The sequence below is a fragment of the Drosophila busckii genome, chromosome 3R (assembly GCF_011750605.1).
Source record: "Drosophila busckii strain San Diego stock center, stock number 13000-0081.31 chromosome 3R, ASM1175060v1, whole genome shotgun sequence".
Taxonomy (NCBI): domain Eukaryota; kingdom Metazoa; phylum Arthropoda; class Insecta; order Diptera; family Drosophilidae; genus Drosophila; species Drosophila busckii.
The window spans coordinates 2,650,124-2,669,221 of NC_046607.1; the positions used below are offsets into that span (position 1 = coordinate 2,650,124).

The window sequence follows — 19,098 nt, forward strand, 5'->3', positions numbered from 1 at the left end:
ACGTTAAAGTTCGCATGCCTAAGGCGTGATTTTATATCGTGTGTGTCCTTGCGCTGTTGCAGCGCATAAATTGAAATTTTCGCTTGGAATTGCAAATAACTGAATTTGTAGTCGCCTTCACAAATGCATGATGGTCTGATTGCAGGCAATAATTTGAATATATAGAACGCACGTATGAGATAAGCTTGGGTTGCAGACATTACGCATACGCCACATGGCGTCAGTTGGTCTAATACGGCGCTACTTTGTGCTACATAATTGTCGGTTTATGTATGTGGGCGTCACAGAGTCTTTTCACACACACACACACACACGTAGTGTGTTTGCTTGTGTAAGTGAGACCCTGTGACATTTGGCATTTAGCTGCCGAAATACACTTGCGCTTGTGCTCAAATGTCAAAGTTCGCAGACGTTGTAGTCGAACAAAAAACGCACACACAGCGAGTTTGGCAATGCCAGCAAATAACTTATATATGTATGTGAGTAAACTGTCAGGTATCCATAGACAATTACATGGCGCTTTGTATAAATTCACAAGTTTCGCTCATTAAAACTTCAATTAAGGGCTGCAGCAATGCTTGTTGAAAAGTTTTCGATTATTCCGTTATGGCAACGTGTCTGCCAGCATCAGTTTACGTACTCAACCACTCAACCACACTCGCATCCAATTTCATTACGACGTTTAGCCTTTTTCAGTTTGGAGCACAATCCATCACCGTGGGCTTGGTACGGACAACTTTACGCTTGCGTTATATAAACGGGTGAGACCCGCGTTGCCTCTGGCTTTCCGGCCGCATTTCCGTTTTGCAACTATAACGCAACGTTGTTGTCCCTTCACTGCTGATTAAAGTTCAGAAAAAAATATAAAAATGGACAGCATTGAGTGGCAGCAATGTGCCATAAATGTGGCATGCATGAGGTCAAAGACTTGCAGCAAGGTGTGTGTTACACGTGCTGTGTAGGTGTGTGTTACACATCTAAATTGTTTACATATTTATAGCTTTAATTATTATTTACTTGCATAACAGAACCGCAAACTAATGCGCTCCCTTTTGCGCACACACCCGCTCCCGTGCCCGCGCCCGCGCTTACCTTATCTGCTGCTCTCTTGTGGGTTTATGGGTTAGCAGTTCAGAACGCTTTAATCGCCTTTGTTGCACGTCTAATTCAATAAAATGCCTAACCGCTGCTGCTCCCGCTGTCTGTCTCTGCCTCTGTCGCTGCCTGGGGTTTGTTATTACGGCGTCTGCTAGCGCTTATCACGTACACACACAAACACACACACAAATACACTGACACACACTGACTTAGTGATACAGAATTTTATGCGTGTTTCGATTTTTTTGGCAATTGCTTGGCTTGCAACTTTTGCCTCAAGTTTTGTTAAATAAAAGCGGCGCTTGCTCTAAGAAATTAATTTGGTATACTGCCAAAGAGACAAACACAAAAAACGCAACTTTTGATTTTTTATAAATTTTTTTGCAAAACTTTGCTGCTTAAAATTTTGAGCGCACAATGCACAAAAAATAGCTGAACTAACAACGACGGTGATGAAATTTTCACTGAATCGCAACTCCGAATTGTTATATATTCACAGTTGCCATCAAGAGAGTGCAGACAAACGTTGGGAGAGCGCAAGCAGAAAGAGAGAGCGTGAGCGCGAAAGAAAGAGAGCAAGGCAAGAAAGTAAATAATTTAGCTAAATAAAATGAAAATTATGAAAAATTAACATACGCCAAACTTTTGAAAATATAACAATGGCAGCACCACAAATTAGTTTTTGAGCCATTTAAGCCAAGTTCAACAAAATAAACGTTATTTTTCAAATGCTTTACAACACTGTTCATGTAACCTACGCTCAGTTCAACCCTCTTTACAGTTAGTGCACATTGCGCATGCTGTTGCTAGTAATAGCTATACGTCTATCGATTCATTCAACCACCAACTGATACACACACACACACACGCACACATAGCTATGCACTGCACTCACGTGTTACATTTTGTTTATGTACTTGTATGTAAATGATATAAAGCCGAGTGTCTTGCCTAGCAGCGCTTACACTTTTTGGCCATCTGGCAACGCTCTGTTGTGTGTGGGGCCTAAAACAAAACGCGAAGATGTGACCAAAAGGCGTAACATGAAAATATGTGTGCGTGTGTGTGTGTGTGTGCACAGCAAAATAAACATTAAAACGTATAAGCGCAGAAGAGCGCGCTAGAGACTGAGAGGGCAACAACAACACCAACCAGGGCTGTAGCTTAAGCTCAGCTCAGCCACTCTAGGTGCAGCTCCACGCTCGCAATTTAGTCACTAGAAAACTCTCGAGCTGTGCACTTCGACGTGTCTGCAAACGTGATTTTTCTAAATATTGTTTAATAAAAGAGTGTTAACTAAAGCACCTAACATTGGCAGTGCATGTGTGTGAGTGTAATTAACTTTATTATAAGTGGCGCTGTGCATTGAAATTTATATGGAAATCAAATAGCAAAGTTTGTTGTACACTTGTTGCATAAAACTCGTTTTTTCACGTGCAACAGTTTTTAGCTGTGTGTGTGTGCGTGTTGTCAAAAGAGCGCAAAAACAACTTTTATAAAGTTTAAACAATATACACAATAAAAACCTTTACTTTGAATACAAATAAAACTCTTTGGCAAACTGCTTAGCTGACAAATTTCATGCCACACACATATAAGATCTACAGCTATACGAGTTTAATTTAGCTTTTGTTTATAAACTTTAGCTGAGCGCCAGCAGCAGTTGCGCTCTTAAGTTAAGTGTGTGCTCTTAGCTTGGCCCAAGTTTGCTCTAAGTGAACAAATTGTTTAGCTAATGCATGTTGTATATGTAGGCGCGCTGCTATTTCCGTCGTATTTGCTAGCTCAGCTATAAATAATTTATACCGTCAGCAGAATGTCAAACTTTACATATCTATATCTATATTTTTTTAATTTGCACGCAGCTTCAATCAGCACAAATTTTTGTCACAATGCGAACACATGACGTAAGCGCACCAATTATATTTGTGCTTTTTTTTCATACCTATATTGCTTGAAATACCTGAGCTTGTGCGCAAAAAAAGTTCAAGTCACAGCTTTTCCACGAACAAATAAATAAATAAATACAAAATAAACAACAGCAACTTTATTATAAAGTTTAATGCGATGCTGCAGTTCATTCAGCACGAGGTCGTCTTAGGTTTTTTTTCCTCTTTTTTTTATTGCTACAAAGCAAACGCCAAATAGAAAACGAAAATTTTGTACGTGAGGAACAGTTGCGTTTTGTGTAGAAGTTTCAAAGTTAGCCGCTGCTGCAGCGTAATATACTAAAGATTAGAAATTAATGCGGCGGTCTGCCAACACGTTTGAGCACTTGAAATTTCCACGAAAGTTATGAGCAACCACAAAATATCTTTAAAACGATCTCAAATGCAGCTGCGCACAGACAGTTGAATGCGCGGCCATAAACCGCAGGAAATCGACTAGAGAGCTTATACTTATACCAAAGCTACATAAATACTGCTATATAAAGCGCATTGTTCTCCGACTGAATCATCAGCTTTATAGACTGAGAAATTATAATAAGCTGCGTGCTGTGCATGAAATTTGTCAGCTTGCATTTAGTAGTAAATATAATGAATACAATTTTGCAGCAAACAAAAGACTTAGGCAACAAACGTGCACAAATTATGGCGCAGTCAAAACAAATCAAATCAAAATCAAAGCCAAATGGCTGCAGCTGGCGCTTAAAGGCATTTGCAGTGCTGCTGCTAGTCACACAGGTAAGTCGAAAACTAACCCTCATAGTTTTTCCATTTTCACATTTCACTTTTCATTTGCATACAATAAAGTTCTGAAAAGAAAAAAAAAACCAGGTTAAGCTGGGCCCCCATTCGCTGCAGCCTAAAAATTTTCACCACCCCAAATAGAAAGAGAAAAAAACGTCAGACAAATTAATGAACTGTGTAGCGCTTGCAGCTGCGCTAGTTTTGTTCAGTTTATCAGCTTGTCAATTTATCAATGGCTTGGGCAGCATTCCAAGTTAAAGTCTTTTGGGCTTGTGCCAGTGACCGATATCTTAACTTTTACCCAAGTGCTAGTTTTACTTGCACGCCCTGCAATACCATAAACCAATTTTTTCTCTATTGTTGTAATTTCATTTTTGTAAGGCTTATGAAATGGCACAAATCAAATTTAAAGCACAGCTGCAAAGGCTTGCCTTCAATTGAAACTGGCTCAAAGCGACTTTCAGTTTGAACTTTAAGACACACAGACATATGTATATATATCAAGCATACAAGCAAACATTATATACATATGTATATTAAAAGTATATTGAACTGTTCAAAATGACATCATAAAAGCTGAGCAAACAAACGCCCACAAAACTTGTCGCACAAACACTTTAAGACTGCGCGTAAGCGCAACAACAACGATTTGGTCTCTTAGTTAGCTTTGGGTCTTAATGCAAAAACTCAGAGAACCTTGAAGCGAACACAGACAACGGCAAACCAACGCCAGGCCCCAGACGCATTGAATGGAAATGATGATGATGATATAAGTTTACCCAAGGCACACACACACACACACACACACACTCGCATGTGAGCACACACATGTGTGTGTGCGTGTTAAATATCTGTTAAAACAACTAACATTTTAGCCAACTTACGGTACTTTTGTTACCAGCTTAGCTGTTTGGCTGCACACATTTTTCACACTCATTAAACAGCAAATTAACTTGCGTTTTCTGTTTGACAAACTCAAAATCCACAAGGCATTGTACGTTGAAAAGCGCTTCAAGACCAAATACAATGCGCAATGTTATTAATTATAATTGTTGTCGCACAATTGAAATAAGTATTGACTTGCAAATTAGCAGCATTGTTGTTGTTGTTGTTGTTGTTGTTGTTACGTGCCATTAAAATCGTTTTCAATGTCAGCGCCTAACAAAATATGCTAATTTTATTTAACACACACGCACACATATGCTATGCATGTGTTTGTGCTTATTTATAAGGCATATACAACTATGTGCCATGTCGTCATGCCTTTAGCTTGTTGTTACTATTGACTATAAGCAGTTGCCCCAAACCTTTTTTTTTGGCAAGCAATGACGCGTTAAAATTTAACCGCAGTTAGACTGCTGACTACTATGGGCTATTGCGGTTTTCAGCCGCAGGCATGTTAATGTATTGACAAGCACGTGTGTATGTTGCTGCTTTTGCTTAAATATGTATAGAGAACGTTACTGATGTGCCAAAAGCTCAAGGAAATGACTAAAAATGCGGGCAAAAAAGAATTATACATGCGCTTCTAAAAGATGCACGCTAAAAAAAATAAAATTTTAAAAATATGATTTATACTGCTTACTGTACTTATAATTTACTCAAGCGGCTTGCGCTTGTAACTCATTAAACCAACAACATTAATGCAATTAATTTAATGGCTAGACTCATAGTTCTTCCTATTCTCAAAATTAAATTCCACAACGCAGCTTCAGTATTCATTTATATTACAATCAAGTACAGCAGTCATATATATGTATGATTCATTGCTTAGCATCTGCTGAATAAGCTTATATTTCTTAGAAACAGCGACAGCGTCAACAAAAGACTTGGGCAACAAACCTTTGTGACTGTCTGGCTTATAAAGTTTTTGATTTGTTAAAAGTTCTTAAGCATAAACTTGCTAACGGTAGCTGTCCAATACAGTTGCCTTGTTTCTATTTAGAATGCAAATAGAATTTCAATAGCAGCTACAGCTGCGTATTATGCTGCTCTAATTAACAGCCAGTTATCATTCTTTTTTTTTTTTGGTTAGTTATTAGCCGCAAATATTGAAATGCAATGAAGTGAGCTTGGTCAAGAGTAAGATCGCGCGGTTCCATTTGTTGTTGTAGTTGCTTGTTGAGTTTGTCAAACCAGAACCTGGACGTAGCTGGGGCAATTAGAAGACTCAACCAGTTTGCTGTAAGCACGCAAGCCAACGCCACTGGGTTAGTAGTGTGTCTACGTCTGCAGATGTTGGCCAGGAAGCATTTGGCCATTAGAGATTGCCATAGCAACTCACAGCAGTGTGTTAGTGTGTGTCTGTTGTGTGTTGATGCGCAGCTACAGTGTGGCATAAACAAAAAGCGTGTTTATGTCATGTGTTGACCACGAATTCTATGCGCTGTCATAGTAGTTGACGCAATTTAATGCCGCGTTTGTTTTCTAGTGCAAATTGCGCTTATTTTGTTTATTCCCAGTCTAGCGTGAAATTCATTAAAAACTTATGCAAATTATGTAGCCAGCCTTTTGGCATATTGGGTCATCCCGCAGCACCACACACACACACACACACACACACACAGCATGAAGAGAAAGTTCTAAGCTTTTGTTTTTTGTTTCTGTTTTGCTGTGCACATTCATTATTTGATTAGCTTGCATTGTGCTCAATGCAGTGCAGTTTCTACTACACTTTAGCAATTGTTTTTGGTTTTTTTTGCGTTGTTTCACTTTAGGTAAAAGCGACCTAATGGGAAAAAGCCATTTGCCAGTTCTGTCAACGCGCTTGTTGCACTCTCCACATTCAGTTTTATACCTCAACGCATTTGCTTTCAAATTCTGTTGTTTCTTTTTTTTTTTTGGCAAATGATGCGCTGGGAAAGTAGCACTTATGAAAATTGTTTAGCCACAGTTTGGTAAAAATTTGTCCATTGGCTAAACAATGGACTACTTTGTACACTTGGCGCTGTGAGTAAGCATTTTACTTGCGGCCTATAAAGAAAGTGGTGCGCGTTCATTTAATGGATGACTGGGTAGCATTAATTGACTTTTCAATCTAAAATTTATTAATGGGAAAGCTTTCAGCAGCATCTGTATTTCAACAATCAATTCTATGTAGCATTATGCAAATGAAGTTAGTCTTGGATGAGCTTAAGCCAGAAATTTAAATTCAAGCTTATATAAACTTAAAGTCGCTTGACTTTTAACATAATTTAAAACATGTTCTAAGCTTCATTCACAAGCATTAGCTACAATTCAATTCAATTGAAATTAAATAAATTATAGCTACATAATTGGGCTACTCAAAAACTTGATTAATGACAATTGAATGAGCATTAGAAAATGTAAAATATTTAGTAAAGAATTTCTACGGCTATTTTCCCAGCCATTGTTAAGCGCTTTAATTTCAATTAATAGCCGCTTTCCAAACATCAGCTGAAAAGAAAGTGCTAGAGCATCATAGCCTACAGCTTATGGTAAAATCATTAAAACGAAGCATTGAGCTACAGCTACTGTTAAGCCAAAAAAAAAAGAACCAACAATTAGTTGCGCACATGACAAGTGGATTTTCATCTGGTAGACACTTTTCTTTTAAATTGCTGCAGCAGCAGCAGCAACAAAAGCCCATAAAAGACAAGTGCTTATTATTATATTAGGGCTGCGTATAGAGTAAAAGCCAAATACAATTGACCACAGCTAACACACTATAGGCGCTGACAGGCAACGTGCAGTTATGGACGTGCCTTGAAATTAGCACGTCAGTGTCAGAATATCATCAATGGCGCCATGGTGCGTTAACAATTGAAACTTAATTGTAGTGACAGCAAACATAATTACAGTGCACTCACAAAAAAAGTAAAGAAATGCACAAATATTGAGGAGTAACTGTTTTGGTTGCTGTCTAAATTGCAGTTCATTTTATGTATTCTTAAACACTTTCATCATACAATGTTTTCATAGCCGCTATTTTCAATTTTGGTAGCTATGCATCGAAATTCTTATTTCTTATAATTCAATATATATCAAGCAACGTTAATTGTCTATATCAATTTCTACATATCTAGTGGAAGAAGCATCAAGATTTAGTACGCTATTAAATCTAAATAAATGAAAATTTGCAAATATTTTTTTTCTTCTAAAAAGTTGCTTATAGTAAAAGATTTTCAGCAAACCACAGATTTGTCTAACCCCCTTTGTTTCTTAAATACATTTTTTAATGCTACCAGTTCGACGGCAGCATATCAAATATTTGATAGAACGACAAGGTCACTTTAATAGTTAATTAACAAGTCAATCTAAAAGTTGCTTAGCATCATAGATTTTAGAATAGTCTTAGAGTAAAAATCTTTTCAATTTGTGTTGCGTTAAATTTTTACACTTTAAAGAAAGTTTTATTATATTAAAATAATAGCCAAAAAATAATTCACACGCCGTGTGATTCTTTAGCGAACAAGTGAAAATAAGTGCTTATAAACAAAGCTTTTTTTATTTAAGTACAGCGTATTATATAAGCATTAAAACAAGTTTCGTGTGTCTCGTGCAAAAGTTTAACCAGTAGACCGACAGTGTGCAGGCTTCATTAAGCTTTTGGCCAGGCCAGACCAGGCCCAAAAGAAAACAACAACAACAAGTCGACACCAAAAATACATAAATACGTCCAACAATATGCGACTTGAAGTCGGAGACGGTAATGCGAGCTCTAAAGCTAGCTTGCTAGCTGTGCCCGCTTAAACGGCAATTTATGCGCTGCCAGTAAAAATACCGTGACAATTTGCAATCAGCAGCAGCAGCAGCAGCGGCAGCAGCAGCGAGCCAAAGCAGTTGGCCAGCACAAGTTTAGCCAGCAGTCGACTGGCTGCGACTGCGCTGCGCTCATGTTATAATTTAGTTGGCAAGCTTTATTACTGAGCTCAGTTGCATAGCGGAAATTCAAATGCTATATGCACAAAATATGTTTAGACGCCAGTCCGCCAGCTAGCCAGCTCGCTTAGGCTTTTGTGCACGAGTTTCTAACACAAGTTGTTTGGGTATTGTGCTAACATGTGGCAGGCAGCCTTTGCGTCTGAGCTTAAACAAAAATTTATTTGGTAATCAAAAATATGCACAGCTGCAAAGACTTGGACTCCAGCGACTGTTGGGCGATTGTATCGCAATTGCGCAAGCTGAAAAAAAAAAAAACACACAGCAAATAAGAAAATATAAACAGTTAAAGTTATTAATATTTGCCCTTTTTAGTTTACCATGCATAGTATGCGCAGTCTTATGAAGTCTGACAGATTTGTCATTCTTAAGTGGTTAATTAACTTTCTAGCGCTAATTGTGCGCAGTTTGTTAAGTCTGCAGACATTTATTTTATGACCCCTTCTGGCTAAATAAATCTGCAGTGGGCTTTGCTTAATGGCACAGACGGGCTCCAGCTGTGCGTGCTCTGCGCCTTGTTTGATACGATTTACATAGCGAGTTTGTGTCCTAAGTCTTTTGTCTTGTGGCTTGAAAAATTACGTTAAATGTCCTGCAGCTCGGGCAACGCTGGCCGCGGCTAATGACTGCACACCATGTGCACGTTCAAATCCATCAAAATCAAAGTTTACAACGCAAGTTTATCGCTGTAAGCCGCTAGTTGTGGCTTTGGCTTTGGCGTGACTGACAGCGCAAGTGTCTAATTGTATTTGCAATTTGTTGTACAGCGGCGCGTATATTATTTGGCTTTTGTTTATAGTATGTGCAAGTCAACAACAATCAGAGCGTGTTGCATAATACAAAGGCCAAACAGCTGGCAAAATTTTTTAACAAGCGCCTCGAACGATAGTGAAACGAGCATGCAAAACTATTTTAATTGACTGGCTCCAGCTCTAGCTGCAGCTCCAGGCAGGCAGGCAAGTTGCCTGTGCTTATATAAAATGCAAAAAGTATTCATACATACTACAAAACAATTGCACTGCTTGGCAAGCGACAAATTGTCATGGGAGTTAAAGCTGAAATTGTAATTGGTATTGTCTGTGACCCTCGAGCGGGAGCGCATTGAACTGTGTACCCAAGATCTGCCTGTAGTATCCGATCTATACTGCCTAGCGCTTATTCAAATCAGTTTTATGGCCACTGTCAGCCATAAATTTGGGCAAAGTGAATGTTCTACTTGGTCAAGCAGCGCTTGCATAGAAAGTGGCACATCGGCCAATAAAAAAATGCAAACCAAATTGGGTCAATATTAAGCTCACACCGCGCTTCAGATGCACAGTAGTTATGCAGCATAAAAAAAAATATTGTGGCTAAATTGTTGGTCCAAAATGCAGCCCAATTTGGTTTCACAGACGGCCAAAAAAAAAAAAAAAAGAAGAGATTTCGAAAGTCAATATACATAAATCAAGCGCAGGGAATTGTTTTTGAGCCTTTCGCTAGACAGACGCTGTTCTGGATGCGACGTTGTCCCAGCCTAAGGGCTACCAAGCTGCCAAGAACGTGAGTTGGCTAAAAAACGTAACTCAGAAGTAAGGAAAAAGTAAATTGTGATTCGTTGCATTTTGTATGCACTAAGAAAAGGATTAGGGTAACTTAAATAAGTTGCTTACACTAAAATACAGTACAGTAAAATCATTATATATGATGCATCTTTGCTTAGCTTAGAATATAAGCATATTTTCTATTCATGCCATTTTTCAGGTCTAGAAATAGTTTAACAATTTCAATTGAATAGATAACTGAAAGTTAAGTTCGGGTTTAAAAAAAATTATCTCTGCGCTCAACTTCGCATTCACATTCAAACAGTTGTTGAAACTTGTATTGAAATTTAAATCGCTATATTCAGGCCATTTTTCAAGAAGAGAATTTTTATTGAATTATTAAATATAGATTTAGTATATGCAATAATACAATTGGTAGACTTAACTTTCGGTGGCTTTAAAGTTGATTTCCGTAATTGATACCACAGTATTTGGATACCCTTTGGGGAGCGTAACAAATGGCAAGGCAAATGGGCTACAGTGCGATTGCCAAGACATGGCTTACTTAACTTTTGTGTGCAACTTATCTAGCGCCTACGGTCTGTTCCGTTGCCGTTGAAATGGCTGTATGGCGTTATGGCCGAAGAGCTGTAGCACAAATTCAATTATCACGACGATGTCAGAGCCCAAGTCGAGTGGCTTGCCAATAAATTATCTTCAAGCGCAAATGCCTTTGACAGTGCGCGACTGTTTGGGCTGCGGACTGCTGGACCTAAAGCACACACAGAGAGCAAAACTGGCCCAAAACGTGCAGCTGTAGCAGAACGCCTGAATTCGACTGCCGTTCTAGCATTTTGCTTTTCAAGTTACAAGTTTTGAAGTCGTCTATGGCCATTTGCCTTTTGCAATTAATTGCGATTTTTTCTGCTGACTCTGTGGCCGGCCATTAAAATTAATTAGAATGCTTTGCGTTGAGACTGTGGCTTAGCCCATGACTCGACTGGAAATTTGTGTGTTCCCAGGCTTTGCCTTAATTAGGTCACCATTATTAACAAAAGACTTGTTGCTGCTGCTTCTGCTTTGCTAATATAACGTTTTAACATTGATCTTCTTTTGCAGGTTGCCGCACAGGAACCGGCCGCGGCGCCAACTGAATTCGCACCACATGTCACAGCCACTTGCAAGGCGGGCACCATGAACATTAAGGTTAAGTTCAGTGCCGGCTACACGGGCGCTGTGCACGCAAGGGATCATCGCACACAGCCCTGCATGGCGATGGGCGACGGCACTGATGCTGTTGCCTTTAGCCTCAATCTGTGGGCCAAGCAGGGCGCACCGGATTATTGTGGCATTTTGGTCAGCAACGTGAGTGGCAGCAATGTAAGCATAACCCAATCAAGCTTCTTTAACCCGTATTAAACACTACGAGCAACTAAACTACTTTAAGCTGATCCATTCCTTAAAAGTTGATTTCAATCAGAGATCCTTAGTACGAGCTATGACTTAAGAAACAAATCGAATAAGCAAATTTTATATACACTTATCAACAATTCGAGAGTCAAGTTTAAGTCATTTACTCTGATTTTAATAACATAAATTAAATATAAATTTGTATAGCTCCCTTGATAACAATTTATATCATACAAATTTAAAATATATTTTGAATTATAATTTTTGTAATTCAGAAAGCAGCAAGCTTTAAATCTTAAAGATGTGAAACTCAATAAGCAAACAAAATTTTGAGTTTATTAATAGTTCTATAATGGAAACACACTTCTGCATGGAAATTTGAAATGCTTGGTAATAATATACAAAAGCTTAGCTCATTAAAGCCATAATTACCAATCCAAGGGTAGCTGCCAGTTGGGCGTTTGTCTAAAATTTCCAACAACAACAACAACAACAACAACAGCAGCAGCAGTTGCAGCAGCAGAGACCTTGGCTCTACGCTCTGTATGTCGTCGTTGCGGCTGCCGAACAATAAAAGGGCATGGGGGTAAGGGTGTGGGGCACAGTTGCGCATAAATTTGAATCAGCTAAGTACGTGCATGTGTAGCGCTGTTGTACTTGTGTCTTGGACACCAAATCAAGGCAAATCAGCAAAGAGAGAAAAAAATGAAAATAGCAACTACAAGGCAAGCGACAACAACAACAACAGCGCCGCCGACGACGACGCTGTCTACAGCGTCAGTCTATATACTTAAAAACGATGGCAATAAAAATCAAGTTTAATCCTACGTGCATCACGCGCGTTGACAGGTGAAGCGCTAGGGGGAAGCAAAGCGCGTCTGCGTCTGCGTGTGGGTAACCAAAGCTGTGAACAATGGCAGACAAAGGCTGGGCCCTAGATCCCATTAGCATTAGCAGCTGCCATATGCCAGATGTATATGGTACATATGCTCATCAGTTAAATTATCAGCGTTACGCGTCATGTTATAAGTTTAAGCACATGCTTGTACAACATTATTAATTGCAATGTCAAAACGCATTGGCCGCACCCTGTACTGCCCGAAATAAAAGTAAAACTAGTGAAGTAAAAGATGAAGGCTGCAAGCAGATGTATTTCTGGCTACAGCAAAAAAAAAAAAGGGAGGAGGTCCCCCACATAAAATTAAATCACGCTTATCGCGACCGGCAGGCTTGAATTTTATATATTTTAGCTAGCGAGCGCAGCAACAACTGAAAGCAGGCAAAAGTGGGTAGTGTCTGAGCCAAGCTCAGAGCTGTAGCTTTGGCTGTGGCTGTGGCTGTGGCTGTAGCTGTGGATGTGGCTGGGAGTGTCGACAACGCGCCGGCGTCTAGCTAGGGCCTGTTACAGACAGTTTCACATGCTCAGACACGGCTTTCCACGCAGCCACTTTGACAGCATTCCAAGCTCTTGTTCTTATTGTTGTTGTTGTTGTTGTTGTTGTTGTTGTTGTTCAGCGTGTGCGCGGTATTTGTGTCAAAAGAATTCTTTTTCGTTTGCCTGAGACTTTGGCAGACACTCTTTCTAGCTATTTTGATGTCTTGGCAAATACTTTGCCCAAGCGCTTTAATTGCTAACAGCCGACAATTTAAGCTGACCTTGCATCCTGCCATAAGCTAATACACATTGGCCGGCCATGACATAAACGACAAGCGTCGTTATTGTCGTGGGTTTGATATATTTGCGACTGGAAGAAAATCAACAAAAACTGATTTGCCATTATCTTGGGCTCAAGCGCAGAGTGCTTGGCTGTTCTGGTTCTTTTTGCAATGCCATTATAGACATTTAATTGTTAATTGCATTGCGCAGCAGCAGCAGCAACAAAAAACAAACCAAGCAACCAAACAAACAGACAAATTGTTTAGCAATTTGCCATTATGTAATTTGTACTAAAGAAAAAATAGATGGACAGACAGAGAGAGAGAGAGAGAGAGAGATTACCGCAAATATGCTTAGACTCTTAGGCATATTATTATAAATTCAGTGCTGTCAGTTGCGTTTGATAATAACTTGATAATGAGCTCATCCGCTAGCAATCAGCAAGCACACTTGACTTCACAGCCAGCCAAAGACTATTCGGTATTATTCAAGCTTGATGCATGAGCTGGCCAACAATTTGTGACAGTGGATACCAAACGATCTCATTCTTATAATTATTATTTTTAGACATTTGCAGCTGCTTGAGGTATTTATCTATGCGTTTATCATTGTGTTTATTTGATAACAACTGCAACTAATGTTGATAATAACTATAACGTGTAATACTAGCAGTTTAACCAGCAGTTGAGTCATACATCCTATAGATTTAAAAACTCATTCATAAAACGAAAACAACATTTAATACATAATAAATAAAGGCGTGGGTTAAACCAGCTTACAGTTTATGGTTACACAAATTTCTTCTACGCTTACCAAGAGCAGACATTAATATTTGTAAAGTGCATAAAGTTAAGCCTCAGGCTATAAATTTATTGCAATATTTATTCGAATTTGCTTAGAGTCGCTCTCAGCTATTATTGTTGTCAAAGGCATTACAATAAATTGCAAAATAAATATAACAATAAGCAGCATTACCGGTTTGGCAGCAGCTGGCGTTGTTGTTTTAAATAAACAAAGCCAACGACAACGCATTGTACTTAAAGCGTACTCTTAGTTATTACTATATATTTATGTATATAGCAGCATCATCTGTTTAAGGTAGCTCTTGCCAATTGCGGGTCAAGGTTATTGTTTTTGTTGGTATTGTAAATCAGTTAAATGACTTAGGCGCAGCTTATGTAGGCGCTTCAACAATTTCAATTGCTCAGTTAAAGTACAAAATTACAAGAGAGCAGCGCATAGTTGCTTTTCTAGCAAGTTGCTCGCCTAAGTCTTTCGTTTTGTTCTCAGTTACATGCGGCTGCACAATTAAAACGTTTAATTATATATGAAATGGCAGTTAAACATCAAAACATGTTATTACCCAAAACTCTGATTCAATTGAAGTTCAACTCTAAAGAAAATTATAGAAACAAACACACAGACCCAACACAAGCTGGAAAATGAAGAAAATTGTAAAAGGTATGTGCAGTGGTTCCAGCTGGCAGCACTTAGCATTTCCTTGTTTGCTGACTGAGCAGTACTGCAATTACAACATGCTGACAATTAACATGCCACAAGTGCCACCGACTGTGGCAGTTGCACAATTGCTTTTTAAATTTTATTTGCCAATAGCCCATAAAGTGCATAGCCTTAGCCTCAGCCAAAGCCAAAACTTGCAGCGCGCCTAACGCTTTGAGTAATCAACATAATTAAACAAAATACATAATTTTATATACTTATCTCGCACTCACTGATGTTTTTTTTTCTTTCTTTTTGTACTCCTTAGCGCACAGAGGAACGCTCCATACAGCTGGCGGTGCGTGTGCATAAGACGCTTGAACTGGCTGATGATAAATTTTATGTGATTACCTGTGGCAAATCTGGTTACACACGGTAAGTTAGCTGGACTGCCCCAGCTGTCTAGACAATTGCACTTAAACGTATGTGTTTCAACTATAATTTGCCTAAGCTTCCGTCAGCTTCAAACTGCTTAGGGTTTGTTTTTGCCAACTTTTTTGAACAAACTTGTTTTCAGCCTTTTTTCTTATTTTTTTTTTTTTTGCGCGCGGTTGAAATCAAAGCTCCAATTGTGCTGACTGACAATAAACATTGCTCCGTATGTAGGTGTTGCCTTTCTATAGACACACTATTTTTTGTTATTTTTCTATATAGAACTGAAGGCCATTAGAGCTAAGACACAATAAAATTTTTAACGCCTTTGCTCGCGCCTTTGCGTTTTCACTTGAACAGCATTTCAATTAACGGTAAAATTATTTTGAGATTCATTAACTTGAGATAACAATCTTTAGTGTTGCGTACAATTTAATTTGCGTGCGCCTTAATTGCTTAAAGCCATTGACTCTAAACTCAATTACGCAAGTTCGTTGTCTAAATCTTTTGTTTTCGAAAATATATTTTAAGTACAGTTGTCTACCAAATTGTGTTTACAAACTGTTGCGCTCTGTTAAGTACACAGCAAAAATATAAACAAAATACGCAGAAAATAGGAAATTGAACACATAATACTAACAACAACAATAAAATCTCGTCAAAAATGCACATAACAAGGCAGCAAAACAAATTTAAACTTTTCATTTAATAGTTGCAAATATATTTGTGAGTATGTGTGCCCGCTTGTATGCATCGCACTATGCATGTTTATACGGCATAAAAATCAACTGTCTATAACGTAATGACCGGCAGTTGCATAACTTTTCCGCTGTTTAATAAAATAGCAAGCCAAATTGCAAGGGGCAGCACTTTTGGCTCCATTGGCTGCCACATTTCATGAGCATTTTTCAACGAAAGCTGTTCAGTATCAACTTATGTGATCTTTTGATTAATGTTTCATGCAGCAATTATTAAATTATTTATAACGTAGTCCAACAAATTTACTAATTTTTGACGTCTTTCTAAACTTGTCAATAATTGTTCACTCAACAAATTTGAGTTCTGCAAACATTGTACGTCAAATTGCAAGCGTACGTAAAGCACTCAGACGGAATGAAAGATAAATATTTGCAAATTCACCCCATAACGATAATATTGATGTTTGACAAATGTTTTCCATTGTCGATGAGAGGGCTTATAATACACAATACTTAATACATAAAGTTATGGCGTATATACTAAGGAATAATAACAAAGACTATAAAATCATATTTTATCCAAAGCGATGACAATGCTCATGTGGTGCTCAAGTTCTTGGAGAATGATCATCGTGTGCGCGAAACAGTCTATGGACATGAGTACAAAATTCGCGCCGAATTCTCAAAGCCGAACGGTAAGTTGAGAACTCAAACCCACCTTGGCTTTTAGCATATATGCTCATAGAGATTAACTTGAATGCTATAGATACGTATGGTCTGCGCGTGGGCAATTGCTTTGCCTTTGACAAGAAGAACGTCACCCTCAAGCTGACAGATGATCGCGGGTAAGTGCAGCGCCAACATGCCACATGCCGCATGCTACATGCTACATGCCACAAGCCACATGCAAGAAACTTACAGCTTAACTTACTAATTTTATGCATAGTTGCCCCCATGATGCCAACCTGATGAGTCGCTTTGTACCCACTGCCGATGGACGCGCTGCTGAGGCAACATTGGTAACCATGTTTAAGTTTCCCGAAGGTAAGAAATCGATTGCGCGAAGTAAAGAAAACAATGTTAGCTTTCATTGCAATTGCATTGCGCAACTTGTAGGCTCGGAGGTGCATCTGCAGTGCGATGTGATTCAGTGCTATGGACGTTGTGTGGAGATTGATGATTGCAGCGACGTGTCGCTGGCTGGCTTCACCAAGGGCGGCAACGGCAATGGGCCACGCAAATATGGTGCCAACGAGGAGGGAACCAGCATAGCGGGCACCACAGTGTTTGTTTTAGATCCCGCCGAGGCGCGCTGTAAGTAAAAGTTTGCTTAACTAATGGCGTTTATATTGACTCAAAAGAAACAACTACACTTGCAGTAGTTTCGTCTAGCTGTGAGGATGGCATCCGACCCAGCTGGCTGCTCTGGCTGGCCATCACATTGGGTGTGCTGTTCTTGATTATGCTGCTCATGAACATATTCCTTTGCACTGCCATGAGCTGTAGTTGTGCCAATACGGAGGTAAGTCCCCTTCAACAACAACAAAGGTAAACTCAATGATAAGACTCATTTTCAATTGCAGATCATTGAGAAGGAGCCTTCCATCATTGAGGAATATGATCCATATCGTAGCTGGCATGGCAGTCAGTACGGCTCGCGTTATTCCCTGCATGGTCGGGATGCGCACAAGGGCTACACCAGCGGCGGCTCAACGATACACTCAAATAGGTCTGATAGATATTAAGCTGCTCTCTACACACAAACACACACACATGAACTATATATTCTACACTTGATATGCAAACTGTTCTGTTTCTGTTAGCTGCCAATACAAACACAACAAACACAAACACACACACACATGAACATACATAAAGCATGCCTATATAGCCTTGTAATTTGTATCTATGTATCGTAAACTTGTTAACTCTGCTGTAAGCGCCTCCCCCTCGCTCTGCTGGACCACAACTACAACAGAACAACAACACAACTTGTGTTCACAAAAAAAACAAAAACATGCTGAATGAACTTATTTCGTGCCTTGTAATTAACTATTGATATTTGCATTTGTTGAAACTGGTAAACTAACTTTAAAGAACTCAACTAAACTTATAAGAAACAAAACAATTTCCGCTGCTCCCAAATTTTCTCTCTTAAAAACAACAAAAAAACAACAACCGAGCAGCATCATAAAACTAACCACTGCAGCTGTCTCTCTCTATGTCTTTTTTTAAAACTTTTAAAACAAATATAAAAATGTTAATATGCCAATCCAACTTATCCAACATACTACTTTGAAGGTCTATGCCAATTGATAACGATTATGCAATTGTCCATTCACGACCCGGCTCTAGGCATTCATCCATGTTGCACGGACAGCGTGCGCATCGCGGACCGCCCAGTAATATATAAACAAAAGAATTCTTTGATAATGTCCACTCAAGCGACAGTTTAACTGCGAAACAAGTCTCAAAATGTATATAACTGCAATTAAGAAACTCTATTCCAAATTTCTTTGATTATAGCCGCTGTAAAATACTAAATGTTAAACGAAATTTTCTTACTTAAAGTGTAACTAATTTTAATTTTACTACTAAACATAAGTCATTAGTTTGTCATAAGTACGAACATATGTATGTGTACGAGTATTATTTAAGTTGCTTCAGCTAAATGTATAAAGAATCGACAAACAACAAATTATAAACATTAATTTTAAATGAAACAACACCACACTAAAACTACTTAGTCTACAAAATTGTAAGCAACTACTTTTGGCAAAGCGTTAAACGTACAATTTATAATTTAATTATAATTAATATAATAATAAAATAATAATAAAACTTAAAAAATAACTGAATGGAATGTGTTTTTTTAAGTTGCAGTGGTAGCAAATAGCGCCATATGAATTGATATAAGCTGCAAATAAAACAAATAATTTTTAAAATAGATAATAAATATAACATGAACAATCGTCGGATAAAGTATAATAATAAACTGATAATTATTTCAGAAAAAAATAAATAAATTTTTATGTAAAGTGGAATATTTCTTTTGATTTATATATTTTTTTTAAATACCACATAATACATTTTTTTTGTTTACATTTGTATTCAGTATAGTCCTATCAATATTGATTGTCTAGTTAATAGATTCTATAAATGCATATCGTTATAGTTTGTCTCTATGAATTTCAGTCACCAAAATTTATTAAATAAAGAAGAGCTCATGTTCGTTTAAGGATAATTTTTTA

General features: G+C 38.3%; 1 protein-coding gene across 3 annotated transcripts; it reads left to right on the forward strand.

Annotated features, from left to right (window-relative positions):
• The first annotated feature begins 2,309 nt into the window (after positions 1 to 2,309).
• Positions 2,310 to 18,635, forward strand: LOC108604471. 3 transcript variants are annotated; one of them, XM_017993956.2, is made up of 11 exons: positions 2,310 to 2,425; positions 3,654 to 3,782; positions 11,330 to 11,590; positions 15,046 to 15,152; positions 16,433 to 16,542; positions 16,614 to 16,692; positions 16,794 to 16,891; positions 16,964 to 17,161; positions 17,227 to 17,369; positions 17,431 to 17,576; positions 18,149 to 18,635. In XM_017993956.2, exons 1-11 carry the CDS (start codon positions 2,420 to 2,422, stop codon positions 18,258 to 18,260), a joined length of 1,389 nt encoding a protein of 462 aa, XP_017849445.1. In that variant the 5' UTR covers positions 2,310 to 2,419; the 3' UTR covers positions 18,261 to 18,635. The 3 variants fall into 3 exon arrangements, with proteins under 3 accessions (XP_017849445.1, XP_017849446.1, XP_017849447.1); XM_017993957.1 differs by lacking the exon at positions 2,310 to 2,425 and having other exon boundaries at positions 11,330 to 11,575; XM_017993958.2 differs by lacking the exons at positions 2,310 to 2,425; positions 18,149 to 18,635 and having other exon boundaries at positions 17,431 to 17,857.
• The last annotated feature ends 463 nt before the right edge of the window (positions 18,636 to 19,098 follow it).

What these genes read in the sequence shown, in the direction of transcription:
- LOC108604471 (XM_017993956.2), top strand. An exon ending in TGCTGCTGCTAGTCACACAG is followed by an intron (nt 3,783 to 11,329) that starts GTAAGTCGAAAA and finishes CTTCTTTTGCAG; the next exon opens with GTTGCCGCACAGGAACCGGC. An exon ending in AGATCCCGCCGAGGCGCGCT is followed by an intron (nt 17,162 to 17,226) that starts GTAAGTAAAAGT and finishes CTACACTTGCAG; the next exon opens with TAGTTTCGTCTAGCTGTGAG.